We start from the raw sequence: 26,415 nt of genomic DNA, 5'->3' as shown, positions 1-26,415 counted from the left end.
TCAATATAAATAAGTTAATTATAATAAACTCTAAAAAAAATCTCTTATTGTATATGCTCTAAGAAGTTAGTTGAGTTGGCTTTATTAGTTTTCTTCTGTATATAAGCTTCGCAGAGATTATATGCAACTTAACCTTGATCCAATAAACAAAATCTCTCAAATTTCCTGCAAAATCACTCCATCCCATCAGGGGATGTTGCTTCTTTATCATTCTTGTGAAATTTGTTAGGAAGGCTAGACAACACAAGATTCTCTTTGGTCATGGCATTATTCATACATCTTCATCCCTTGAACTCATTCACGTTGACACATGAGATCCCTATCATACAAAAGGCTACAATGTTCAATCATATTTCTTGACCAGTGTTGATGATTTTCTACCAACAGCATGGACTCGTTCGCTAAGCACAAAGAGTAATACTTTTAATGTCATCAAACGATTTATTGAGACCTTTGCAACTCAACGTGGAAAGAAACCGGAGACTCTAAGGTTGGTAGTGTGCATAAAACTAGACCTGACAATGGAGCGGGTTTTGACCCTTATCCGATCCAAACCCGCAAGAATTATATGGGTTTGGAGCGTAGTTTTTGATTCGTTTACCCGTTAACGATCCATACCCGCTAACCCTTTTATCAAATGGGTCGGGTATGGATCATCACCGATCCGCTCCATTTATAACCCGCCCCATATATATTTTAAAATTATACATTTATATTTTATACTTCTTAACGTTTAATTTTAATTACCATCAAAAGTCCAAAGGGCAAAGGCCAAAGAAAAAAAATGTTTTTACATAGGAATTGATAAGTCGGTTTCTAAACTTATAGACTTTTATCAAGAATCATAATGTCATTCAATTTATATTCATCAATAAATCGTCATATCCATTTCTAATTCAATAAATCATTGTTTAACATGAAAAAAATTGGCAATTGTTATTCGCTATCACTAAAACTGACAGTCATAAATCAATTCAAAGTTGCTGCAATAGTGATTTTTAATTCCGACTGAAATTCCTCGAGTATGTAATGTCCTTTTCTAAATCAATATTTTTATTTAAAAAATGTTATTTTAAGTATTAATATATTGTATACATTTTTATTTAAGAAATTTTATTTTAGGAATTAATTAAAATGTGTTGGATTATTTAAAAAACCTTTGGGTTACGGGGCGGGCTTGGATATTAGTTGATTCAGTGGATAAGGGTATGGATCTGATTATTTAAAACCCTGCGGGTTACAGAGCGGGTTTGAATCAGATTTTGAAATTTGTTAAAAGGATTTGGATCAAGGCTGATTCGCTCCAAACCCGCTCCATTGCCAGGTCTACATAAAACTAACTGCAGACACACGACTCAATAAATCCATGGTGGTTTTTACGTTAAGGACTTCATATTAGTAATCTAGTCTAAGATATAACAGAAATTAAGAGATTAAATAATTAATATTGGTATCTAAAGCATTCACAAGGATTTTTTTGAACTTGAAATTTCTTTAGAAATCAACAATTCAAGACTTTTACTTTGAAAAATCTTTTTGACCAGACGAGACTTTTTAGGCCACATGCACCATATGGCGATGATGTTGGAATGCCATTACAATACAACCAGAGCAAATAACAAAAGTAGAGGAAGAGATTAAAGTATGATGTCTATCGTGCTTAGTTTCTACAAATATAGTTCCAATTAAACACAAACATCGACCAGAGTTTAATCAATTCTACCATCACAACAATACTAAAAAGATCAAATAAGGGTTGTTAACAATGCAATACTGGCTTTATACATAATACCAAACCAAATCCTCCTACACCCTTTCTTCCATTAGTTACTGCACCAAAATAAACCAAAAATTAGTTTTAAAGTCAACTTAACTCCCTATTTTACTTGAAAAAGAAAAATTGTTTCTAATTTCAGAAATTGTATTTCTAATTCAACATAATATATACCATTTACAGCTAGCTCATTCAGCATTATGGGATTGATCATGCTCGATGAAATCCAACGCCTCTTCCATGGTGACAACATTGACACGACTAACACGGTTTTTATGCGTAACACCATAAATCTTGTCAGCAACTTTCACCAATTCAGACCTAAACGTTGTTGTAATAAACTGTGTGTTTGCCATATCAGCCAAACGCCGAACCATATCTACAAACAAACAAACAAACAAATTGTCAACTCCCTAAACAATATACTTACTATATTCGCAAAAAATGTTATATCGTGTCTGAGAAAAAAAGACGTAAATGCCCTCAAATCTGAAGTATGAGTGAGGGATAGGGTTATTACTTCCGACTGCTGTTCGGTATTGAGGGTCAAGTGCAGCATCGATTTCATCAAAGAGGTAAAAAGGAGCAGGATCGCATCGTTGTATGGCAAATATGAGAGCTAATGCTACCACGGTTTTTTGGCCTCCAGATAACTGCTTCATGGATTGTGTGTCGCCTTGTCCAGTAAAAGAAACCTGAAATATCAAATATATTATATTTATATTAATTCTAAACAACAGTTAACATCTAAATGATAGAATATATACACATACATACCTTCACTTTCACTCCAATGTATTTTTCAACGCGTCCCTCTCTATCAGGTAGAGGCCCATCCTCATCATAGTCATTATCAACAGGATCCCCATCCTGTTTTGATAAAAAAGATAAAAAAAAGATAAAAAAAAAAATCGCATGACCTCCTTGGACAAAAAACATAAGTAACAAAAAGCAACCTTCTTCTTCATCATGATCAAAATCCCATGACCACCTTGGACAAGTTCAGAAAATACTTCTCGAAAATGTTTAGCCACACCTTTAAATGTACGCTCTATAGATTCATCCTTACGTTGATCCAGCACTGATATAAGTTCTTTGATTTTCTGATACACAAAACACATTGTTAAATATATTTAAATTATTATGCTACTTGTGAAAATAGAAGGAAACAATATGAGGGCAAATATGTAAAATGGCAGGACTTAACGGGGAAACCTTGTTTTCCTCGCTTTCTTTGCTCTGTTTGTATTATTATGTCGAAGAAAAACATATCTAGTTTACCATTAAGGGCTTGTTTCTTTTTTTTTTTTTTCATTATGGGGCTTGTTTCTTTTTCACTTAATGAGCTCAATACACTTATGCATTGAATCTGGACAACTATATATGACTGTTTCTTTTTTACATAATCTTAAATAAAATAACTTAATGAGTTAAGGCAAAAAAAAAAATCTGGCTTAATATATTAAGACAGTAACTCTTTAGATATCTTCACTTCCTTTCACAGTAAAATTGATAAACTTGAACAAAATTAACAGACTTTGTGAAATTTGCTTTAAGAAATGTAAAGATAAAATGGTCACTTAGTCTCATGCAGATAATTTAGTCTATCTAGAAAAGAAAGAGAATTGATATATAAATCACAATATCTAGACAAGACATCTTTACCCATTCAGCCACTTTACCAATACAAGACTTAATGGGGAGGAAAAAAAAACAGCCTTCAAGTGTTGTATGAACAAAGTCTGTTTCTTTTTCTGACAGAACAAACTGTCTGAATGTGCATAAATGACTATTTTGCCCATTAGGTCCAATCCATTAAGTTAAAGTGAGGGAGGGAAATGATTAATTACCTCATCACCAGCATCAAGCTCTTGTTGTCGTTTCTGAAGTTCTTCTCTTTGATCTGTAAAGTTTGCATATTGATCGAGTGCTTTCTTGTTTACATGACTAAACTGCTTTAACTGCTCGTTGCACTTGTGCAGCATTTTATATAGTTCCTTTATGCTCTTCTTCTTGTGCCTGCAGTAATGTAATGTATTTTCACCATGTTAAAAACACAAAAAAGGAAACCACCTTAATTTACAGATTACTAAAAAAAAAAAAACTGTCACTTCAATATCCACATTTGCCATGCATTAGACTAGGACTGGTATTGGTATCTGGCCCGAGTAAAGGACGTAAATACCCTCCTCATCCTCAGTCAAAAATAGCCCTAGAAGTTTAGTTACTTTAAATAAGATGGTGAAGAGAGTAGTACATTTCAAAGGCATCTGATGATAAAGGACCCAGTTCTCTGATTTTCTTGTTGAACTCTTCTTGTTTTGCAAGCAAAATGTTTTTTCTACTAATAAGTTGTTCTGCTCTTTTATCTTCATTTTGGCGCGTCTTTTCATACTCCTCCAAACGAGCCTGCACTTGAAAGAAAATGTATTATTACCAGAGAACAGTTGAAAATCACTACATATATATCTGCAATCTTTCATTGAGAGATAGAAAATAAATTACCTTTGAATCAGCCTTCTTCTTGTTGATTTTCTTGATTTCCTTGTTGCGATCATCTATGCTTTCAGAAACTCCTGTTGATATTTGAAAAGAAAACAATATAATGCTTAGACAACGAAACCAATTAATTATGTTAGAAACTTTCCCCATTAAGAATAAGTCCTAAATTTTTTTTACATTCTCTCATTTATTTTAAGACATAGCAATGTATTTTGATTTATATGCATATTATATATAGCATTCAACTTCCATTCCTTTCTATTACAGTATTTTACTTTCAATTATATTCTTATTAAGGCCAATATTGCACTTCAAAAGTCCACCCAACTAGATTATTAGAGCATTGTACTTTGAAAAATCTATCAATATTTTTCAAAGTATAATTAATGCTGTAATAGAAAGAAATGAAAGTAAGTTGCTATTTCTTGCAATTTTACACCTTCCATTTCCTTAATTATTTTTTAAACAACATTTATCCAGACAGGCAGCAGTTATAGCGAAATAAATAAGCAGGGGCTAGAGTGAGTGGTTACTTTTGAGCTGTTTTTTCACTTCTTCAACAGCCATTTTTGCCTCTAGAAGCTCCTGCTTCTTTGCATCAACTTCACCATTTAAATTATCAGCTTCTTGAGACTGTTGAACTGCCTCCAGTTCTTGTCTCCTTCTAACAAGATTTGTTGATAGATTCGTCTCAAGCTCTGCTTTTCTTGTTTCAATCTACCAATCCATAAAAATATATATATATATATATATATATATATATATATATATTATAAAAAAATTATTAACTATTTTTTTAAATAACTCTAAGCAAAATTATTATATTAGCAAACCTCTACTCGGGTAGCTCTACTGGCTACAAGCTTTTCTTTAAGTTCTGCTATTTCAGGATTCAAACGTGAGAGCAGAGTCTTTTCCTCTGGGCTTAAATGATCAACAAGTTCTGTTCTCATTTCATCTCTTTTCATTTCAATATTATTTTTCACTTGCTCGATTTGAGTCTCCACATTTGCAAGCAACTTCCTCTGAAATTCAATCAAAAAAGTTAAAAAAAGAACAAAAAGATTGAAATAACTCATGAAGCTTAGCAATGGAAGGAAGGAGGAAACCTTCTTTTCAAGAGCTTTAGAGATGTTAAGGCTGTGCTTCTTAGCATTAGCAACTTCTTGTTTAAGCTGTTCCACTTCTGATTTCTCATGTGCCAGCTCAGCATCATCTTTCTGTTGCTCAGCAACTAATGCATTGATTTCCTTGTCTATAAGTAAGGTGAGTCAAGTCATAACAACACTGTACAAAAGACGTAAATGCCCTCATACTCATCATCAAAAACATCCCTAGAAAAAAATGTCCACTAAAGACACCTTGAGAATATATATATATGAAAAAGAAAAAGGATATCTTGAAGTTCTGATCTGACATTTTGGAGTTCATTTTCCTTTTCAGTAATTGACAAGGCATTTTGTCGAATGAGGTTCATAAACTTAAGCTTTGAACGCCTTTTATCATAAAATCCACCTGTCATACCACCCTTTTTGCTAACTTGATCACCTGTAACAAATTTAAAAAATTAACAGAAATATATAAATGAAAAAAGAAAAGCAAAAAACAAAAAAGGATAAAACAAAACCTTCAACAGTAATGCAGTCCAAACCATCAGTACGTGCAACACGAGTAGCAACATCCAAATCTCTACAAATCACTGTTCTAGCAAACACCTGAAAAAAATAAATAAAATAAAAAAACTAATATTATTATCACAGCATGAAAAACAGAAAAGGAAACATGGGAAACTGCTAACCTGAGAGAAAGCCTGCTCATAATTGGGAGAATATTTTAATTTCTTGAGAAGAGGAATCACATCAGAAGTTTTTGGATAAGTGACATGAGGAGCTTTGACACGATTAAGGGGTATAAATGTAACTCTACCACCTTTCTCTGCATTAAGGTGTCGAATTACTTGTGTTGAAATGTCATCATTTTCAACCACCACATGGAATAAGCTGCATATAAAAAAAAAAATACAAGTTTATATATAAGCAAGAAATTTTAGAAAGACAAGTGTCTAGAAAAGACTATGTGAATTGTGAAAACCTGTTTCCAGCAGTAACTTCAACAGCTGTGAATAAATTTTCATCACATTCAAGCAACTCGATAAGTGAACCAAACACTCCTGTAATGCTGTACTCTCTGCAGATTCTTCTAACTGTACTGATTCCCCTCCTTATATCCTGTTATTTTTAAGATAAAAAAAAAAAATTAATTCACTTTCATGAATATGACAGCATTCAAATCTTCTAGAAGCAAATATACATTCAATAATGATAAGTACAAATGTATTTATTAAGTATTAACATACCCCAGGAGTAGCATGATCCAAGGCTTTTTCTGCTTTCACAACTTCTGATTTAAGACGTTCGATTTCAGCTGTAATTTCACTTTCTGTTCCCCATAAAGCCCTAAAAAGGTTTTAAAAAATCAGCATCTGATACATTTAAACTGAAATACTGTTATACTCCAATAAAAACGAAAAAAGGTATACATACTTTCGCTTATCATGAAGCTCATCTCTTTTTGACTTATGTTTATTGAAACCTTTGCGATAACTAGATATTCGAGCTTCTAACGCATTTATCTCCTTTTGACGATTTTTGACATGTTCTTCTTGTGCTTCCATATCTCTCTCAAGTTTACTGATTTCATCATTCAGTAGATTCTCCTATTATAATATAACAAAAGGAAACCGGTTTATAGTTAAGATCTCACAAACATTATTTCCATTCATGTATATGTATATGTATATATGTAATGTAATGATTATACATACCTGTTTCTCATTTGAGGACAAAACCTTGTTATACTTATCAATATCTTTTTGTAGCCATTCATCACGTGCAGCTTTAGAACGAAATTGTGTTGCACGACCTTGTTTCTGATAGAGTACACTCAGCTGCTTTTCTTTTTTCATAATTCTGTCAGAAAAACAAATCAAGACCAAATAAAAAAGTCAAGAGAGAAATTAAGAAGAAACACTAAAAAGTCAAACAGAAAAAGGAAAGTATGAAGAAATACTCTTTGGTGATGTCCTCTTCTGCTTTAACTTGTTTGTCATATAAAGGTTTGGTTTTGTTTAACTCTGATGTGGATTCTTTGATTTCTCTCTGAAGAACCTCGAGCTGCTTTCCAGCTTCATCCTACACGTAAAATTTTATATTAAAAAAGTAGAACAGCTTCCTGAAATATCCACAAGTTCTTCCACATCCTTGAATTTTGTATAAAATTATATGTGAAGTGAATTAAACTGTTATAAACTACTTAAGATATTGACTTTACAAAAGTGACTTTTATGATGAGATAGGTCTCAGTTCGTATTGTTCTTATTTCTTTACTTTAGGGTTAAATGCAAGAAATAGAGATGTGCTTTCAATTATTTATTTATTATAATGCCCTAATAAGAAACAAATTGGATGTACAATGCTACAATTAGGTAGATTATCCAAAGAACAATGCCTCTTTAATAAATAAATAAAAAGTTACTCTAGTGTAGTAGAAAGAACAATAGAATTTATAGGTCTCTACTATCTCTTTTTCTTTTAATCTACAATGAAATGCAAGAAATTGCAGTGTACTTTCATTGATCTGTTTATTATAACATATTAACATTAACATCATACTTAATCTTTTCCTATTACAGCATTGTATTTTGAAAAATCTACCCAATTATAGCAATGTCATCCATATGAGAAGCCTTTTTCACTGCTATAATTGGGTATATTTCTTAAATTCAGTTGTCATAATAAGAAAAAGATTGAAAGTAGAAGGCTATAATTGGGTAGATTTTAAAGAACATCGCATTAGTAAGAATAAAAAATCAATCCTTTAATAGAAATAAATGAGCATAAGATGCTATAATCCACAAATAAATGAAAGTACTTTGCTATTTCTTGAATTTAGCCCTATAATCTATGTGAAGTGTTTATGAAGTTAAAATAATACCTTTGCTTTACTACTCCCAATGATTTTCTCTTCAAGGTCTTTCACATCAAGCTCAACCTCAGTGTGCTTTTTAACAGCTACTGTTCGTTGTTTCTCTATTGTCTGTTTCTCTCTAGTCAAACCCTGAACTTCTCTGGTCAAATCTTTAAAAGACTTGTCTAATTTCTTTACTTCTTCCTCTTCTTCTACAGATGCATTATACTTCCTAACTAACTCCTCAGATATAGCATTTCTCTCCTCATCCACCTGGCATCAAATGAGACATGTTTATACAACTACAAATCCAAATAAAATAAGAAAGAAAAGAAAAGAAAAGGATTTACCTCAACCAATTCCTTTCGTGCATCATTAAGTTCTTTATCATAAATGGTGTATTCTAGAGACTTCCTCTGTTTATCAAGCTGTTGATACTTTTTCAACTCTGCTTTCTCTTCATCCAGCTCTCTTAATCTCTCATCCAAGTATTGCACAACTTGAATTATCTGGTTTCTCTTGTTTCCTGATTATATACAAAATTCAAGAAAAAGCATCTGGTATATGAAAAGTATAAAATTCAAAACAATAACTTGCCAGTTTCTTGCATGATTTTCAAGCTTTCACGCCTTCTCTCTTCATAAACTCGGGTCCCACCAATTTCCTTCAGTAGATCAAGTCGTTCAGCATCTTTCATCAAAGTCAATGATGCAATCTACAATAAACTCATGGGAATTATTTATTATCAACAAACTTAATTATATACAAATCAAAATCAAACAAAGGAGATGCCATATTATTGCCTACCTTCCCCTGTTGCACAACATAATATGGATTGGAACGGGAGAACCCTGCACTTTCTAGAAGATTCATAACTTCAGTTTTCCTGCAATTTTGTTGTTAAAACACTTATTAATATTAAGGGTAGAAGTGGAAAGACTGTTATTCATATTGTGGTACTCACGTGATATGCTTCCCATCAAGAAAATATTCATCCTTTTTTGTCCCGATTGTTCTTCGTAGATGCACCTCCTCTTTATCAACCTTTAAGTGGTAGAAAAGAATTCAGCAGCCAAAATAGAAATTAGGGAAAATGTTTTATTAAGTTCATAAGTAGGTGATGAAGATTTACTGGGATGCGATTGTCAGAGTTATCAAATACAATCTCAACAAAAGCTGAGAGAACTTGGTGTCCTGCTCCTTCCTGAGAAATGTTAATATAAAAAGTGGTGATTAACTTATCAAAAACCAATTAATATATGATTAATTGATAGGTCATAAAAACATAAGCAAGGAGCATACATGGAGGAAGGCGTGTTTATCTTCATTACGTAGGTTATGAAAGAGGTCGCTTATCACAAAACGAATTGCTTCAGGAATAAATTAAGTAAGTTAGAATGTAATTCTCAATTAGTTAGAAATTAGATGATTGAAATATTATGCTACACATACCTGAAAAGAAGTTTGATTTGCCAGATCCATTTGCACCAACTGCAATATATGAACAAACAGTATTTTATGAGCATAAGAAGTAAAGATAAATATGAATGAACAGCATATAAGCATAACAGAAAAAATGAATGAATATCATTACCAACACAGTTAACTTTTGGACTGAAATCATCAGTTGCAACTTGTTCTTTGTAGCTCTTAAACCCTTCGATGATGACCTTCAGTATAACCCACACATAAATGTCAAAATCAAGATGAGAAAAGCGGAAAGAATAAGTCAAAAAAGAGGAAAACCAAAAGAGGTCAAAGGATCTAGGACAATTACCTGCTTTATGTACATTTTGATAAACCTAGCTTGTTTGAACCTACACATAATCATATTGAAAAGGGCATCAGTGTAAAAAAAACATAACTAATATGAAAACCCAGCCTAATAGTGGAAGCAAGAAGTAAACTGGAAGTGCCTGCTTGACACAGTGAGTTTTTGACAATGACAGCCTTGAGAGTGAGAATAGAAGATAATGAGAAACTCAAATTCGTTCCAACCCTGATTGTATATTTGTAATCAATGGACAATGGATAACTTTATAAAGAAAACTAACCCTAAAATCGGCTATTAATCCTAATAGATAATCTTATGATTAATGGAAAACTCAATTACTCAAAACTGGAAAGTGGAAACATCGCACATACCGTTTTAGTTCTTGTCTTCTTGACAGCCTTGAAGTTTTGAGTCTTTTAAAGTTTGAACAGTCAACAATGGAGAATCAGAGGACAGAGAAAGAATCAGATTGAGAAGCCGAAGGTATTTTTCAGAGAATGGACAATCAATCAGAGAATGGAGAAGGAATAGAAGAAAAAGAAGTGAAGAACAATAGGTATTATTCAGAATCAGTTTTCAAGAATCGATTATCAGAAAATGAGAAGGAAGAAGAACTGTCGCTCACTTGTAAGAATCGAGATTTTCAATTTTGGCTGATGATTTTTGTGGTCTGCGTGACTATGAAAGGAGAAGAAAGAATCGAGATCTGCTAAAGTATCTTGTGGTAAGTAGGCCCTTTTAGAATTAGGGCCCTAAGCCCTAACTTAGTTATGAATAAGGTAAGGCCGGCCCTCAAAGCATGAATGAGGGTATGAACAAATCTCGATGTCTATGTATGATATTATCAAACAATAGCAACCAGTCAAATTCAATATGTTTTCATTTCAGCTTCAAGTTCTTCAGGATACAAAATCAAGCACACAGCAAAACTATGTAGAAGAATTGGATTACATAGCATCTGGACTCAATTCATACTAAATTTTGCAAAAGATCATCTAAAAAACTACCATAATGGCAAAATTTTGTACTCAGAAGTGCGTAAACATCCTGAATCAAATCACAAACACTACCATGTAAACCCTCGCTACAGAAGACATATATTTGCACTTCATTCAGCAAAAATGATTGTAGTAAAACGTTATCTAAATAACCTGGATCTACCAAAAAAAACGTACAGTACTATTAAAATTGCAAAGTAACCTTTCCGTCAGACAGCAACGTCGCCAATAGCAACCTCTTTCAAGCATACAACAAGAAAAAAACACGCACTTAACTCAGCAGAGACGATTAAAATGCCATGATCAATTGTGCGAAAAAAATTATGTAGAATAACACGGACCAAACAACAAAATAAGTATGTAGAGAACCCTTATACAATGCGAAAGTGGCGCACCAAATTTAACAGATACAACCAAAAATGCCCTAGTTTAAACATATAATACTCAAAAATCGACTGAAAGTAACCGGATCAAACAGGTGAGCAATTAATTCTTCTAACTATACATTTTGCCCTAGTTTTGCTCTAGATTTAGTAATCAGAAGTATTAGACTGAATGTTTACGAATAAATTGCGTGAGAAAAGGCAAACTTACTCAGGCAAAGAGAAAACGTTCTTCGAAGCTTACTGTTCCGGCGAGTAACCGTCGCACACTTGGGAGTATTAGCAGTGACAGTGTCGACTCAGCAAGTCGCTTGCTCCATTTCTCTTTCTATTTTCCCTCCCTTTGGTGTTCGCCGAATTGAGCGCAGTTCTGTAGGTCTACGCGTATTTAGAGGTTGTTTGGGATTTATTTTGAACAAAATGACTTTTTTAAGGATTGACTTTATGGTAACAATTCTCAACACCCTGCTAAAAAAAAAAGAAATAGGTCGGTAAGGTTTTGAAAACCACACGAGTTATAATATTAGTCGATAAGGTTTTACAGTTTTACGAGTTTGATGGTTCAACTGGTCAGTTGGATTGGTCTCAAATATCAAACGATGTTATAACATTTAAAGTAAATTACACAAATCGTCTCCTGTAGATGTTTCAAAACGCACGTTCAGTTTCTATTTTCAAAAATTAACTTGAACCATCAATGAGTTTGTTTTTTCTTGCACGTTTAGTCCATCCATACATAAAAAAAACTATTCTGTCTTTAACATTTTCTTTTTAAATTTTTTTTATTCATTTAATATTTTTATATTAAAAACAAAAGAAAAAAAAATATTTTCACTCTCGTTCCCCCTTTTCTTTCCCAAGTCTACATTTTGTAACACATAAAATTTCAAACCAAATTTTTTCAATATTAAATTACCCAAAATATTGTTCATAAACCAAATCATCGGAAAAACACAAGTATCAAATACAAATCATCATCACAAAATGTCTAGTAACAAATCTCCCAATGAGTGTGTACAATCAGACCTGCGCCTTCATGAGATCCTCAAAAGTACCCGAAACACGTATAATCAATAACTGTAAGCACGAAACTTAATGAGTTCCCCAAGATATCACATACAATACAACATAAATAAACAGTTATGGGTTATCAGCAACTCTGGGGACTAGGGGTGTCTAAAAAAACCGCAAAACCAAAAAACCGAACCGATCCGGTCAATCTGAAACCGAAAAAACTGAAACCGAAAAAACTGAAACCGAAATAAACCGGAACCGAAAAAAACTGAAACCGAACAAACCGGGTACATACGGGTCGGTTTCGGTTTTTATATTTAGATATTCGCGGATACCCGAACCGAACCGTCATATATATATATATATATATATATATATATATATATATATATATATATATATAATAAAAAAAGAATTGTGTTTCAGATTTAAATTGAAATTTTAAACCAATGTCACAGAGTAGCATAAATCACGTTTATATGTTTTTTATCAACTCTAACTTGTTTATCAAATGTATATTTTATGTCTATGTACTTATTCATAAAATGTATATTTTATCATATTCATAAAATGTATGTTTTTATGCCTAAGAGTTGAATTTTTTATTTTTATTTTTGTGAGTTTTTGGTTTTTATAAAGAAATGATTGAAATAAAAATAGTAGTCTCGATTGATTATTATTTTTTATATTTAATGGATACCCGTGAACCGAACCGTGGTTACCCGCCTTTATACTGTAACATCCATAAAATTTACGCTAAATTTAAACTTTTAACACTAACAAAATAGTCAAATAGTAATTGTTTTTACAAAACATTTCCAACTCTTTATCATCAGAGTGGCCCAAATAGATCATAAGGATGAGGAGCGGTACGGTCACGCCTTTGCCTTCCCCCGCTCTCCTGAAGTACCTGAAACAATAAACTGAAAACTGTAAGCCCGAGGGCTTAGTGAGTTACCCCCAAAATACAAATACCACACTAGCAGAAACCAAAGCCATAACGATCAATCAAACAGCCTACATATTGGGCCATCGGTCGGACTGGTCCGCCCTACTGGGCCTACAGTCTATCTGAATCTATCCGGAGCCTTCGGCATGACTGGTGCGCCGCGTGGGCCTACAGTCTCCTTGGACCGCTCAGAGGGTGTGTTGGCCTTCAGCACAAAGCAGGACCGCCTCAACCCAACCAACCAGCATCTAACCATGTATGCATACTATCATATACTGGCACATACACATAGCAAACATATATATCTCAATTACCATCAATCATAGAGTTTCACTTGTAACTAGAGCATCGACCTAACAGGCCACTAACATACCAATCCTTACGGATCATAAAAGCATATCATACTATATATCCTGATTTCGATCTAACAGATCAGAATCATATGTAGCATACCATGACAACCGATCTAACCAATCTCTAGCATAACAACCATCATAAACAGGATGAATTCTAACATAGCAATCACATGACACCCATCCTAAACCAGGATGAAATCTAACATGGCAATAACAAAGCAACCATCCTAGACCAGGATGTAAATCATAAAGGGTCGGCCTTGGTGTCGTAGACCCTATCGATATAGTGAGGATAACTCACCTTGCAGATGTCGATTCGAATGCAAACTCCAGCTATCGGATCACTTGACACCGGCTCCACCACCTATAACCATAACACAATATACTCATAAGTTCTCACTCTTATGAGACACCCCATAACCTCTTAGTGATTCCTGATCAAGGTCAAAATCCTTAGTCAAGGTCAACAGTCCATGTTGACCTCAACTCGCCGAGTACACTCGGCCACTCGCCGATTCCATGGAACACATTCCAACTCGTCGAGTCATCGGAGTGACTCGTCGAGTTCCTTCGAATCCTGATCAATCCTTAAGGCCACCCGTCGAGTTTCCCCCTTGCCACTCAACGGGTAAACACGCATGCATATCCTAGGGAAAAGCCATCCGACTCACCGAGTTGTTCTTCAACTCGTCGAGTTTTATGGTGATCTTCATCGAACTCGTTGAGTTGTTCATCCAACTCGCCGAGTTCAATGACCATCTTCATGTGACTTGTCGAGTTCATTCTGGCGACTCGCCGAGTCCATCCAGTCCTCTTTCCATACAGACTTGTTTTGAGCCATGCAGCGGCTCCAAATCACAGATCCAAGCTTCTAGGGCATACTTACAATGTAAAGTTGTAAACTTTACGTGCATGCATGGTTATAAAGGCTCCAAATGTTTATTTTAAGTTCTTAATGGAGCTTCTAGTCCAAGAGGGACTCCCACCACAACCAATACAACAACTTTATGACTCTAGCATCCAAGGAGGGTCCAGATCTGAAGTTACAACTTCAGATCTAGCCCATAGCTCAACATCCCAACTTGAAAATCCATAAAAAGCCCTAGAACTCAACAAAAGGGAAGAAAAGGAAGTAAGAATGGCACTTTGATACCTTCAAACGATGCTAGCTGATGCAAAACCCGTTTCCCACTCCTTTCTTGCTTCAATTTCCTTTGCACTCTTAGCTTCCTTCCTCCAAGATCCTCTTTTCCAAGCTTCAAACCCACAACAAAGCACACACACACGAATTAGGGTTTCAAGGGCTCTTAAAGACTGTAAGGAGGCTGAGGCTCCTTTAAATAGCGGTGCAAACCCCATGATTTAGGGTTTCATCTGCCAGCTCCTACTCACCGAGTCCCAATAGTGGACTTGCCGAGTAGGTCAATAAACACATGTTCTCACCCCGCTGCTACTCGACGAGTAGGTCGACCAACTCGTCGAGTAGAGCTTCATCCCTAAATTCTTAATTAATTAATACCTGAGGATCGTGGCGTTACAATTCTCCCCCACTTGAACTAAACTTCGCCCTCGAAGTCCGCTTAAGAAAACAATGTCGGGTAATGCTCGCGCATTTCCGCTTCCGGCTCCACGTCCACTCGGATCCCCTCCGATGTTCCCACTGCACCTTTACTAAAGGTATTTCCTTGTTCCGCAGAATCTTCTTCTTCCTTTCCAAAATAGCTACAGGCCTCTCCACATAGTTCAGGCGCTCATCGACCTGAATGTCATCCAACGATACCACCGCCTCCTGGTCCATGATGCACTTTCGCAATTGCGAAACATGAAATGTGTTGCGGATCCGGCTAAGTTCCTCCGGAAGCTCTAGCCTATAAGCCACCCTGCCAACCCTGGCAATAATCCTGAACGACCCGATGTATCGGGGACCCAATTTTCCCCTCTTCCTAAAACAGATCACACCCTTCCAGGGTGAAACCTTCAGGAGAACCATGTCCCCCACCTGAAATTCCAACTCAGATCGGCGTCGATCAACATAACTCTTCTGTCAAATCTGAGCGGTCTGCAACCGCTGTCTAATCTGTTGTATCTTCTTGGTAGTTTGCATAACTACCTCTGTCCGACCCATCACCATGTGCCCAACCTCGCCCCAACAGACTGGGGTCCTACACTTCTGCCCATACAACAACTCGAAAGGCGGGGCGCCAATACTGGAATGATAGCTGTTGTTGTAGGCGAACTCTGCAAGCGGTAGGTGGGAATCCCAACTCCCACCGAAATCAATGACGCACGCCCTCAACATATCTTCGAGGGTCTGAATGGTCCGCTCACTCTGCCCATCCGTCTGTGGATGGAACATTGTACTAAAATGCAGCCTCGTACCTAGTTCCTCGTGGAACTTCTGCCAAAAACGGGAAGTAAATCGGACATCCCGATCGAAAACTATGGAAACTGGAACCCCGTGGCGAGAGACAATCTCGCGGACGTATAGGTCGGCCAACTTCTCCGCCGACGAACTCTCCCGTATAGCTAGGAAATGGGCACTCTTGGTCAATCGATCCATGATGACCCATATAGCGTCGAATCCCCTTGTCGTTCTTGGCAATTTCGTGATGAAATCCAACGCGATCCGTTCCCATTTCCACATGGGAATTTCCAGAGGCTGCAACTTACCATGCAGCCTCTAGTGCTTGGCCTTGACCATCCTGCAGGTCAAGCACCTCTCAACGTACCCAACGATATCTCGCTTCATACCAGGCCACCAATAACTCAAACTCAAATCACGGTACATCTTGGTAGCCCCTAGGTGAATAGAAAAATGAGACTTATGAGTCTCCTCCATCACTGTCTGCCTAACTCCTTCGGTCATCGGAACCCAAACCCGACCATATCGGGTCAATAGCCCGCGACTATCCTGAACAAACCGGGCGCTTTTGCCCTTAATCCTTTCCAATTTCCAGTTCTCCGGTTTCATACCCTCGATCTGAGCATCCCTAACCAAACCCACCAGCGGGGAATCCACCGCTATCCTCATACATATGGCTGGGGTAGAAGACCCAACTGACTTGCGGCTCAGAGCATCCGCAACCACATTCGCTTTACCAGGATGGTAAAGGATGTCGCAATCATAGTCCTTAACTACATCCAGCCACCTGCGCTGCCTCATATTCAAGTTCGACTGATCCATTATGTGCCTCAAACTCTTGTGATCCGTGTATATGGTACAACGAACCTCGTACAGATAGTGCCTCTAAATCTTGAGAGCGAAGACCACCGCTACCAGCTCAAGATCGTGGGTGGGGTATCTTGTCTCGGGGAGTGTCAACACTGGCGCCTCGCATAACCGCTGCCGGAGGGTCTCAAACGCCCTCTGCTGCTTTGGGCCCCACCAGAAATCCATTCCCTTCCTCGTTAGACGAGTGAGGGGTACGACAACCTTGGAGAAATCACGAATGAATCTCCGATAATACCCTGCTAATCCCAGAAAACTCCTGATGTCTGAGGGACATCTCGGAGTCTCCCACGGCATAATTGCCCCCACCTTGGCCGGATCGACCAAAATCCCATCCTGGTTAACAAGATGTCCAAGGAACTGAACCTCTCGCAACCAGAACTCACACTTCGAGAACTTGGCATAAAGCCGTTCTCGTCGCAGCACCTCCAACAGCTCCCTGAGGTGCTCCTCATGCTGCTCTCGGGTCTTGGAATACACCAAGATGTCATCTATAAACACAATGACCGAGCGATCGAGCATCGGTCTGCAGACTCGGTTCATCACATCCATGAATATTGCTGGCGTGTTGGTGAGTCCAAACGACATCACCACGAACTCGTAATGACCATAACGAGTCCGAAACGCATTATTCTCCACGTCTTCCTCCCTCACCCTGACTTGGTGGTATCCTGATCTCAAATCGATCTTGGAAAACCAAGATGCACCCTGTAACTGGTCGAAAAGATCATCTATCCTCGGGAGCGGATAACGGTTCTTCACCGTTAACTTATTCAGCTCCCTATAGTCAATGCACATCCTGTGCGAACCATCCTTCTTCCTGACGAAGAGGATCGGTGCTCCCCAGGGTGAGCTACTCGGACGAATGAACTGCTTACCCAGCAGTTCCTGCAGCTGAGATGATAGCTCCTGCATCTCTGGCGGTGCCAAACGGTACGACGCCTTGGCAATTGGGGCCGCACCTGGCACTAGATCAATCCTAAACTCAACCTGCCTCACCGGAGGCACTCCGGGTAACTCCTCCAGAAACACATCAGCAAACTCTCTAACCACATGAACCTCTGAAACTGAGAGCTGCTCTCTAACCCGTGTATCTACCACATACGCCAAATAACCGGCACACCCGTGCTAAATATACCGTCGAGCCCTGGCCTCCAAACAAAACCCTGATCCCGACCTGGTGCCCTCACCATATACTACCAGTTCTCCCCCACTTGGTGTTCGAATCACTACCCGCTGTCCTTCACAGTCGATCATGGCGCCAAAACGGCTAAGCCAATCCATTCCTACGATCACGCATACATCACACATGGGGATAGGAATCAAATCTATCAAGAAAGACACCTCGAAAATCTCCAACTCGCATCCTCGGTAGACCGAAGAAGCAGAAACCCCATGCTCGTTGGCGATCTAAACTCGCAACGGACACTCAAGATCATCTATCAGCACACTGAACCCTCTATAGAAGGTCTAAGATATGAACGACCGACTCGCTCCTGAGTCAAATAAAACCAAAGCAGGCAAAGAATTTACTAAAAACGTACCAGCAACCACATCTGGTGCTGCCTTGGCCTCCTCGGCCGTGAGCTTGAAGGCGCAACCCTGAGCCTTCGGAGGCTGCATCTTGACTGGCCTCCCATCTCCAATCCTCACAGTAGCTGGCGCGGCACCCTGCGCCGGCTTGGCGGCGAGCTGCGGACAGTTGGTCTTCACATGACCAACCTGACGACAATGGAATCAAATCCTCATATCTGCTGGAGGGGCGGACTAACAACAGTCCCTGGCATAGTGCCCCTCCTTGCCACATTTGTGGCACCCACCTCCTGCTCGACAAACCCCTGAATGAGCCTTGCCACACTTTCCACAAGTGCGGCTCTAATGACCCCTGGACCGTGTATCAGTGGTTTTAGACCGCTTAGGCGCCGGCTGAGACTGTGTCGGTGCCTGATGTTGCTCCTTCAGTTGCAGCTCTATCTCCAACTCACGCCGCCGCACGGCTTCCTGAAGATCCAGAAGGGTATCGCAACGCTGTGTAGCCACAAACTGTCGTATAGCCGTCTTAAGCATACTCAGATAACGGGTCATCTGAGATTGCTCCGACGCAAACTCCGGGCAAAACATAGCCCTCTCCGTGAACATCCGGATAATCTCCATCACTGACTCCTGAGCAAGCCGCTCCCGTTCCACGAGCGGAACGTAGCGGGTGCGAAACATATCCCAGAACTGCTCCCAGGTAATAGCAGACCTCTGATCATCAGTATACAACCCAGTCATCAGCCTCCACCGGTCCTTCGCCCCAAGCCTCAGCAGGTTCAGGGCACACCTGACCTTCTGGTCAGCAGGGCATGAACACGTGAAGAAATATCCCTCCACGTCAGATAACCACCTCATCGCCCGAATAGCATCCTGTGTACCATCAAATGTCAGGGGCTTCGTATTGTCGAAGTCTCGGTACTGGAAAGCCCTGCCGGCTCTTCCTCCTCCAACCCCTGCAGCAGTTAAAGCCGAAGTGGCTGCAGCGGCAGCAGTCTCTGCTAGAGCGGCATACCGCTCATCAAAATACTCGACCATCGCGGTCTTAATCGACCCAAACATCCCTGGCAGCTGCGCTCGGAACGCAGTAGCAATCTCGTCATGCATGATCTCCCGAATCTGGGCATCCAACTCCTCAATCCCTATCTGAACCACGGGCTTAGGTGCTACCAACACCTCCAATCCTCCGTCTCCTGACCTTGATCCTGATCCTGATCCGGATCCAGATCCCGAAGCAACACGTCTCGTCACCACCATACTGCAAACACACTCAATGACTCGGACAAATCATAAAATGACGGAAGACCAATTACCCTCAATCCCTAGGGGTTGTAACTGTTGGATAAGGTGTCTAAGTCGATAACTATTTCGGGCTTGTACTTGACTCGACCCGGCATGGTCCATTTGGGTTGCATGGCACCATGCAATTGGATAGACTAAATGAGAGAAATAACACTTGGAGATTATTAATATATTATAAGTTCTAATATATTAATAATATTATTTGATTAGTTGATCAAAGAATTAATTTAGAATTAATTAAGTGATCAAAGGATAACTAATTAAATATATGGGTTGATTATGTAAATAATTCATATCTTGTATAGTGGGCTAAGAGGCTCCATGGATTATCAAGTTGGGTTCTACCCATAGGATGCTCCATGGATGCTCCATGGGAGTTACAAACCCATGGGTCATGGAAATGAAGAGTCATGACACATTAGGGTTTACATGGTGTAACCCTAGATGTGCCAACACTATATAAGAGTCCCATTCTCCACAAAATTTGCAGCACAAGTTGAACACTAAGAAACTAGAGGGCTTGGCCGATTTTGAGAAGTGTGTGTTATCTCAAGAGTCTTTCCAAGAGCATTTGGTGTTGTGTGAAGCATTTGAGGCATCACACTTGGGGTGCTAGGCTCACAAGGTTTCAAGGAACACAAGCAACAACAAGGTAAGTTATTCTATCTATGATTCAAGTTAAAATTGTTCCCCATGTATGCTAGATAGGAATATAACCTTGGAATTCAACTTTGCATGATAATTAGACAAACATAGATCCAAGGTTATTAGGGTTGCATGTACACTTAGGAAGTGTTAGAATGCTCAAAACCCTTCAGTGGTATCAGAGCCTAGGCTTGTTTGTTTGTTATTTGTGCTTAAAAGTTGAAGAAAGTCGAAAATGTTGCTGTCTGACTGATGGACTCGGCGAGTCCATGGGGAGGACTCGTCGAGTTCATGTGTATCTTCAACCTACTCGGCGAGTAGGTTTATGCACTCGGCGAGTAGGGTCGACAGAGTGCTGAATTTCGACTTGAGTTGCTGGAAATGGATTAGAATCATTACCCTAAAATGTTTTGGTACTTGAAAACTTATTTTAGAAGGTGTAATGTCTGTTCTAACTCATTTACAACAACAAGTTATCAAAATTACAAAGATTAAATGTGATTTTGATTCTTGAAAGTGTTCATATTCATATTCTTGTTCTTATGATGTTTAGATGATCATAGGAATTATTTGTAACCTATGTGGTAGATTAATTCATGATCATAATGTGTTTTAATGGAGTCCATAACTTGTCCTCAAGTTATGGAAAACCAAAAGTCTCTTGGGTTAAAAACCATTAAAAGAACACAAGAGTTAGGAAAAATGAAAAGTCCTCATTTTATTACTCTAATAAACTCATAAGTTACAAGAAATGAAAAGTTTTGAAAGTTTACAAAACTTGCCCTCAAGTTTTGGAACAAGTAAAGTTAAGTTAAAACTTTAGTTCCAACCCCTAGAATTTTAAAAGTTAAAATTCAACCCTTATACTTATATTATTATGATTTAATAATTATATATATATGTATAAGAGCAAAGTCGTCTTACCGCTAGTACGCCTCATTCACGAAGCCGGTCTATAAGGTGGGTATAAGGTTGTTGCCTATAAAATGGTGACTTAATGGGTGTCCACTCTCACCCACCGCTTGCTTGATCGGTGGAGGGTCGTTAGCCGAACGGGTAAGACAAGGACTTATTAATTCTCATTCAAAGTATGATGAATATTATAAAGTAACTAAATGTTTTATTAAATTCCCAATCTTAGTTACTTTAGGAAAAATGTGAATAAGGTGCTATTCCATGAAATTACACTTTACACTTTGATTAAGTCGTTGGTGGAGCGTGTGTGGTTAACCGGCACACTAACTTGGACTTAACAAGGTAGGTAAAGGGTGACTTAGGGTTTATTATAGTATCGATGGAGCGTGTGTGGTTAACCGGCACATCGATTGAGTGATAAACTTTAAGGGTACCAAGTGATTTGCATGGTTACTTCACACCTCGTTTTGTGATCCTCGGTATCCCAGTCACAAAACTTGGAGGGCACACTCGAGATTGAAACATGCCTTTGAAAAGTTCATTGAATCTCAAAGAATCTAGGAATTTCTAAGAACCATTCAAAAACCTAATACTAAAATATTGCGGTTTTCGTGGTGGAAATTGGTGAATCGTCATTCACCTACCTTTCAAATATGATATAGCTTAGATTACGGCATACCTCTTCTAAGTTATATTATATTGTGATTGGATCCTAGCCTCAATACTACATTTGGGTGTTATATTAAGGACTCTCTTATATCTAAACTAATCTTGTCCTCTTTCCTTCAGATGTCTTTCAACAATGCTTCTGGCTCTAATCCTAATGGCTCCTTTACCCTTATGAACTTGTGTGGGAAAGTCACCTTTGATGGATCCAACTTCAATGAGTGGATCAGAAACATCAGGATGATTACCCGCTACGAGGACAAAGAATATGTCCTTGACAAGGAGCTTAAGGAGATTAATGAGTCCACTGCAACTCCTCAGGAGATCGCTGAGTTTCGGGCACATGAAAGGGATGCTACGAAAGTAGCTTGCATCATGATGGCCACGATGACAGCAGAACTCCAAAAGTCTTATGAGGATTTCTACCCTTATGACATGCACCAAGATTTGATGGAAAGATACCATCAAAGTGCAAGACAAGAGAGGTATGAAATCATCTGCTCCATGATAACAACCATGATGAAGGACGGGGAATCCGTCACGAGCCACATGCAGAAAATGCAAAGGTATGTGGATCGTTTGCTGAAGCTTAATGTGAACTTCCCGGAGGATCTTGCAATAGATATTATTTTGCATTCCTTACCATCGTGCTATGATCAATTCCGCATGACATATCACATGAACAAGGAAGAAGTCACCCTCAGCAAACTTCAGGGACTTCTCAAGACCGCAGAATCAGGTCTTAAGGGGAAGTCGGTTGCTATCACTCCTACTCAAAACTCTACTCCGGTTTTGGCAATCGGGAAAAGTCGAGGGAGGAAGAGAAAGAGCTCTTCTAAGGGTACCAAGGCTCGGACCCTTGATGGCTCTTCTTCAAGTGGAACCAAGAAAGGTTTCATTACTCCTTCTTCTGACCCAAAAGAGGCTGAATGCTTCTATTGCCATGAAAAAGCTCATTGGAAGCGGAACTGCCCAAAATACCAGCAAGATGTGAAGGATGGGAAAGTTAAACCCAACCATGCAGGTATTTACACTATCATTTCTAATAACTCACCCCATTCTAATTCTTGGGTCCTTGATACCGGTTGTGGTATTCATATTTGTTGTGACTTGCAGGGACTAAGAAGAAGTGAGGATGTGGAGCAAGGAAGGATAAACTTGATCATGGGGAATAGGAAAGCTATACCTGTTACCAAGATTGGAGTTTATACTTTATCGCTAAGTAGTGGGTTTAGTTTAGATTTGAATAAGTGTTGTTATTCGCCAGGAATGGCAAGAAATATTATTTCCTTTCATGCTTTGTACAAACAAGGGTTTACCTTTTCATTTAATAATGAAGTTGGTTCTATTGATGCTTTCTTTAATAATATTCTTTATTTTAAAGCATTACCTTGTGATGGTGTGTATGAAGCTGTATCTGTTGTTGATAACTTAGGAAATAATGTTTTGTGTATTGATTCTACTAATAATAACTTGGATAAAGCATCCTTATGGCATTGTCGTCTTGGACATATAAGCAAGAAACGCATAGGCCAACTCCAAAAGGATGGAGTCTTGGAGTCGTTTGACCTAAAGTCAGATGATAGTTGCGAATCATGCTTACTTGGAAAAATGACAAAGTCACCCTTCACAGGTTCGTGTGAGAGGGGTGAAGGTTTGTTGGACCTTATACACACGGATGTGTGTGGACCATTCAAACATGCCACAAGGGATGCTAATCGTTATTATTTGACTTTTACTGATGATTATAGTAGATATGGATATGTCTACTTGATCAAGCATAAGTCAGAGACTTTCGAGAGGTTTAAGGAATTTAAACAGGAAGTCGAGAATCAATTGGGCAGGAACATTAAGATGCTTCGATCCGATCGTGGTGGTGAGTATCTTAGTTCAGAGTTCCTCGACTATCTAAGGGAATGTGGGATAGTCTCACAATTGACACCTCCCAGGACACCACAGTTGAATGGTGTGGCTGAGAGGCGTAATCGAACCTTGTTAGATATGGTTCGTTCCATGATGAGTCGAGCTACGCTACCAATCTCATTCTGGGGGTATGCCTTAGAGACTGCCGCCCATATTCTTAATCTAGTCCCTACAAAGAAAGTTGCCAAAACTCCTCACGAGATGTGGACTGGTAAAGTACCTAAACTAGACCACATCAAGATTTGGGGTTGCGAGGCTTTCGTGAGACGCGAGACTCATGATAAGCTCGAACCTCGAAGCGAGAGGTGTATTTTCATCGGTTACCCACAGCGATCCTTTGGTTACCTCTTCTACAGACCTAGTGACAATGTGGTCTTTGTAGCAAGAAGAGGAGTCTTTCGAGAGAGAGAATTTATAAGCCAAGGAGACAGTGGGAGACAAATTGATCTTGAAGAAATTCGAGAATCAAGCGGTGAAGGAACTTCAAACTCTAGCCCTCAACCTGAGGATGAAACTCCTGTTGAGCCAATTGACAAGTCTGTACCTCTGAGACGTTCCACGAGAGTTAGGAGTGCACCTGAGCATTACTATGGATTCCATATTACTGCAGAAGGTGAGACACTTATTAGTGATGAGACACTAGTAAGTCAAGATGACCCTAACAGCTACGAGGAAGCCATGGCAGGCCCCGAGTCTGCTAAATGGAAAGAGGCTATGGATAGCGAGATACAATCCATGTATGACAATCAAGTCTGGAACTTGGTTGAAAATGTACCAGGTCGTAAGACAGTAGGGTGCAAATGGGTCTTCAAGAAGAAGACCGACATGGATGGTAAAGTACACACTTATAAGGCTAGACTGGTTGCAAAGGGCTTCTCTCAAATTCCTGGAGTGGATTATGATGAGACCTTTTCTCCGGTAGCCAAGATTAAGTCTATTCGGGTTCTGTTAGCCATAGCTGCATTTCATGACTATGAAATATGGCAGATGGATGTCAAAACCGCTTTCCTTAATGGAAAGTTGGCTGAAGATGTTTACATGAGTCAGCCAGAGGGTTTTGTCAGCAACGAGTACCCTAATAGAGTGTGTAAGCTTGAGAAATCCATTTATGGATTGAAGCAAGCACCTCGCAGATGGAATCTTTGCTTTGATGAAAAGGTCAAGGAATTTGGCTTTTCTAGGAGTGAAGATGAATCTTGTGTGTATGTCAAGGCTAGTGGGAGTATAGTTAGCTTTTTGGTATTGTATGTGGATGACATACTACTCATAGGAAACGACATTCCAACCCTGCAGGAAGTAAAGTCCTGGCTTGGGAAGTGTTTCGCTATGAAGGACCTTGGTGAAGCTGCCTATATTCTAGGGATAAGAATCTTGAGAGATCGGAGTAAAAGACTAATTGGACTTAGTCAGAGTACCTACTTGGATAAGGTGCTGAAGAGATTCAGCATGCAGGACTCCAAGAAAGGAGAGTTACCCATCCAGAGTAACACCAGATTGAGTAAGACACAAAGCCCTAGCACTGAGGCTGAGATAGCAGAAATGAGTCGAACACCTTATGCTTCGGCTGTAGGATCGATCATGTATGCTATGACGTGTACTCGACCCGATGTAGCTTTTTCCTTGAGCATGGTTAGCAGATATCAGGCGAACCCTGGCAAGGCACACTGGACTGCGGTAAAGAATATCCTCAAGTACCTGCGGAGGACTAAGGACTGGGTTCTTACCCTCGGTGGGAGTGGTGACTTGAGAGTTGTAGGGTATAGTGATGCTAGCTTCCAGACTGATAGGGATAATTTCCGCTCTCAGTCGGGCTGGGTCTTTACCCTAAACGGAGGAGCAATTTCTTGGAAGAGTTCCAAGCAAGAGACAGTGGCAGATTCTACTTGTGAATCAGAGTATATTGCAGCTAGTGAAGCAGCAAAGGAGGCGATATGGTTGAAGAACTTCATTGGAGACCTTGGAGTTGTACCAGCTATTAAAGAGCCAATGGAGATTTTCTGTGATAGTGAAAGTGCTGTTGCCTTAGCCAAGGAACCAAGGGATCATGGGAGATCCAGACACATCGACAGAAAATACCATTTCATTAGACATCGGATCGAAGAAGGACACCTCGTGGCAAAGAGGGTATCATCAGATGAGAATCCGGCAGATCCCCTCACAAAGGGATTGACTCGGGTTAAGCATCTTCAGCATGCTCGGAGCATAGGGCTGAAGGATGATATTAGATTTAGTAGTTAGATAATCTCGAAATTTGTAAAGTGTAATTGACATTAGATGATGAATAAAACATGTTTTATTTATGAGTAAAGTGTTGCTATCTCTTGTCAATCGTTTACTATATTTCTTTTTGCATGTTTTGACTTCCAGAATAATTTTGTTCGGTATAACATATTATTCAAACCTCCACAGTCGGTCATATGTTGGAAGTAGATATGAATCAAGACTGTCATGTTTGGTTGTAGAGGTCTTGGACAAGGCTACAACAA

General features: G+C 38.8%; 1 protein-coding gene across 1 annotated transcript; it reads right to left on the bottom strand.

Moving 5' to 3' along the window:
* Positions 1-1,616: 1,616 nt before the first annotated feature.
* On the bottom strand, positions 1,617-11,776 carry TTN7 (Structural maintenance of chromosomes (SMC) family protein). Its single transcript, XM_079024096.1, has 30 exons — positions 11,609-11,776; positions 10,020-10,059; positions 9,837-9,912; positions 9,695-9,733; positions 9,545-9,612; positions 9,375-9,446; positions 9,207-9,286; positions 9,050-9,128; positions 8,840-8,957; positions 8,593-8,768; positions 8,270-8,515; positions 7,346-7,467; positions 7,101-7,245; positions 6,820-6,992; positions 6,633-6,732; positions 6,368-6,504; positions 6,075-6,276; positions 5,904-5,991; positions 5,675-5,824; positions 5,386-5,537; positions 5,110-5,301; positions 4,810-4,993; positions 4,280-4,350; positions 4,032-4,183; positions 3,625-3,793; positions 2,731-2,877; positions 2,552-2,644; positions 2,295-2,469; positions 1,949-2,153; positions 1,617-1,830 (listed from the first exon to the last, which is right to left on the bottom strand). The coding sequence occupies exons 2-29, from the start codon at positions 10,032-10,034 to the stop codon at positions 1,963-1,965; spliced, it is 3,612 nt and encodes a 1,203-aa protein (XP_078880222.1). The 5' UTR covers positions 10,035-10,059; positions 11,609-11,776; the 3' UTR covers positions 1,617-1,830; positions 1,949-1,962.
* Between the last annotated feature and the right edge of the window lie 14,639 nt (positions 11,777-26,415).

This window comes from Lactuca serriola, chromosome 2, assembly GCF_051521515.1.
Source record: "Lactuca serriola cultivar US96UC23 chromosome 2, Lser_US96UC23_V15, whole genome shotgun sequence".
Lineage (NCBI taxonomy): Eukaryota > Viridiplantae > Streptophyta > Magnoliopsida > Asterales > Asteraceae > Lactuca > Lactuca serriola.
This window is presented reverse-complemented; position numbering and strand designations above follow the sequence as displayed.

Bases quoted from the DNA above. Each gene is read 5' to 3' on its own strand.
- TTN7 (XM_079024096.1), bottom strand. The intron at 7,246-7,345 runs GTATTTCTTCAT...TTTTTCTGACAG, and splicing joins GAAGAGGACATCACCAAAGA to AATTATGAAAAAAGAAAAGC. The intron at 5,992-6,074 runs GTTAGCAGTTTC...TATTTTTTTCAG, and splicing joins ATGAGCAGGCTTTCTCTCAG to GTGTTTGCTAGAACAGTGAT.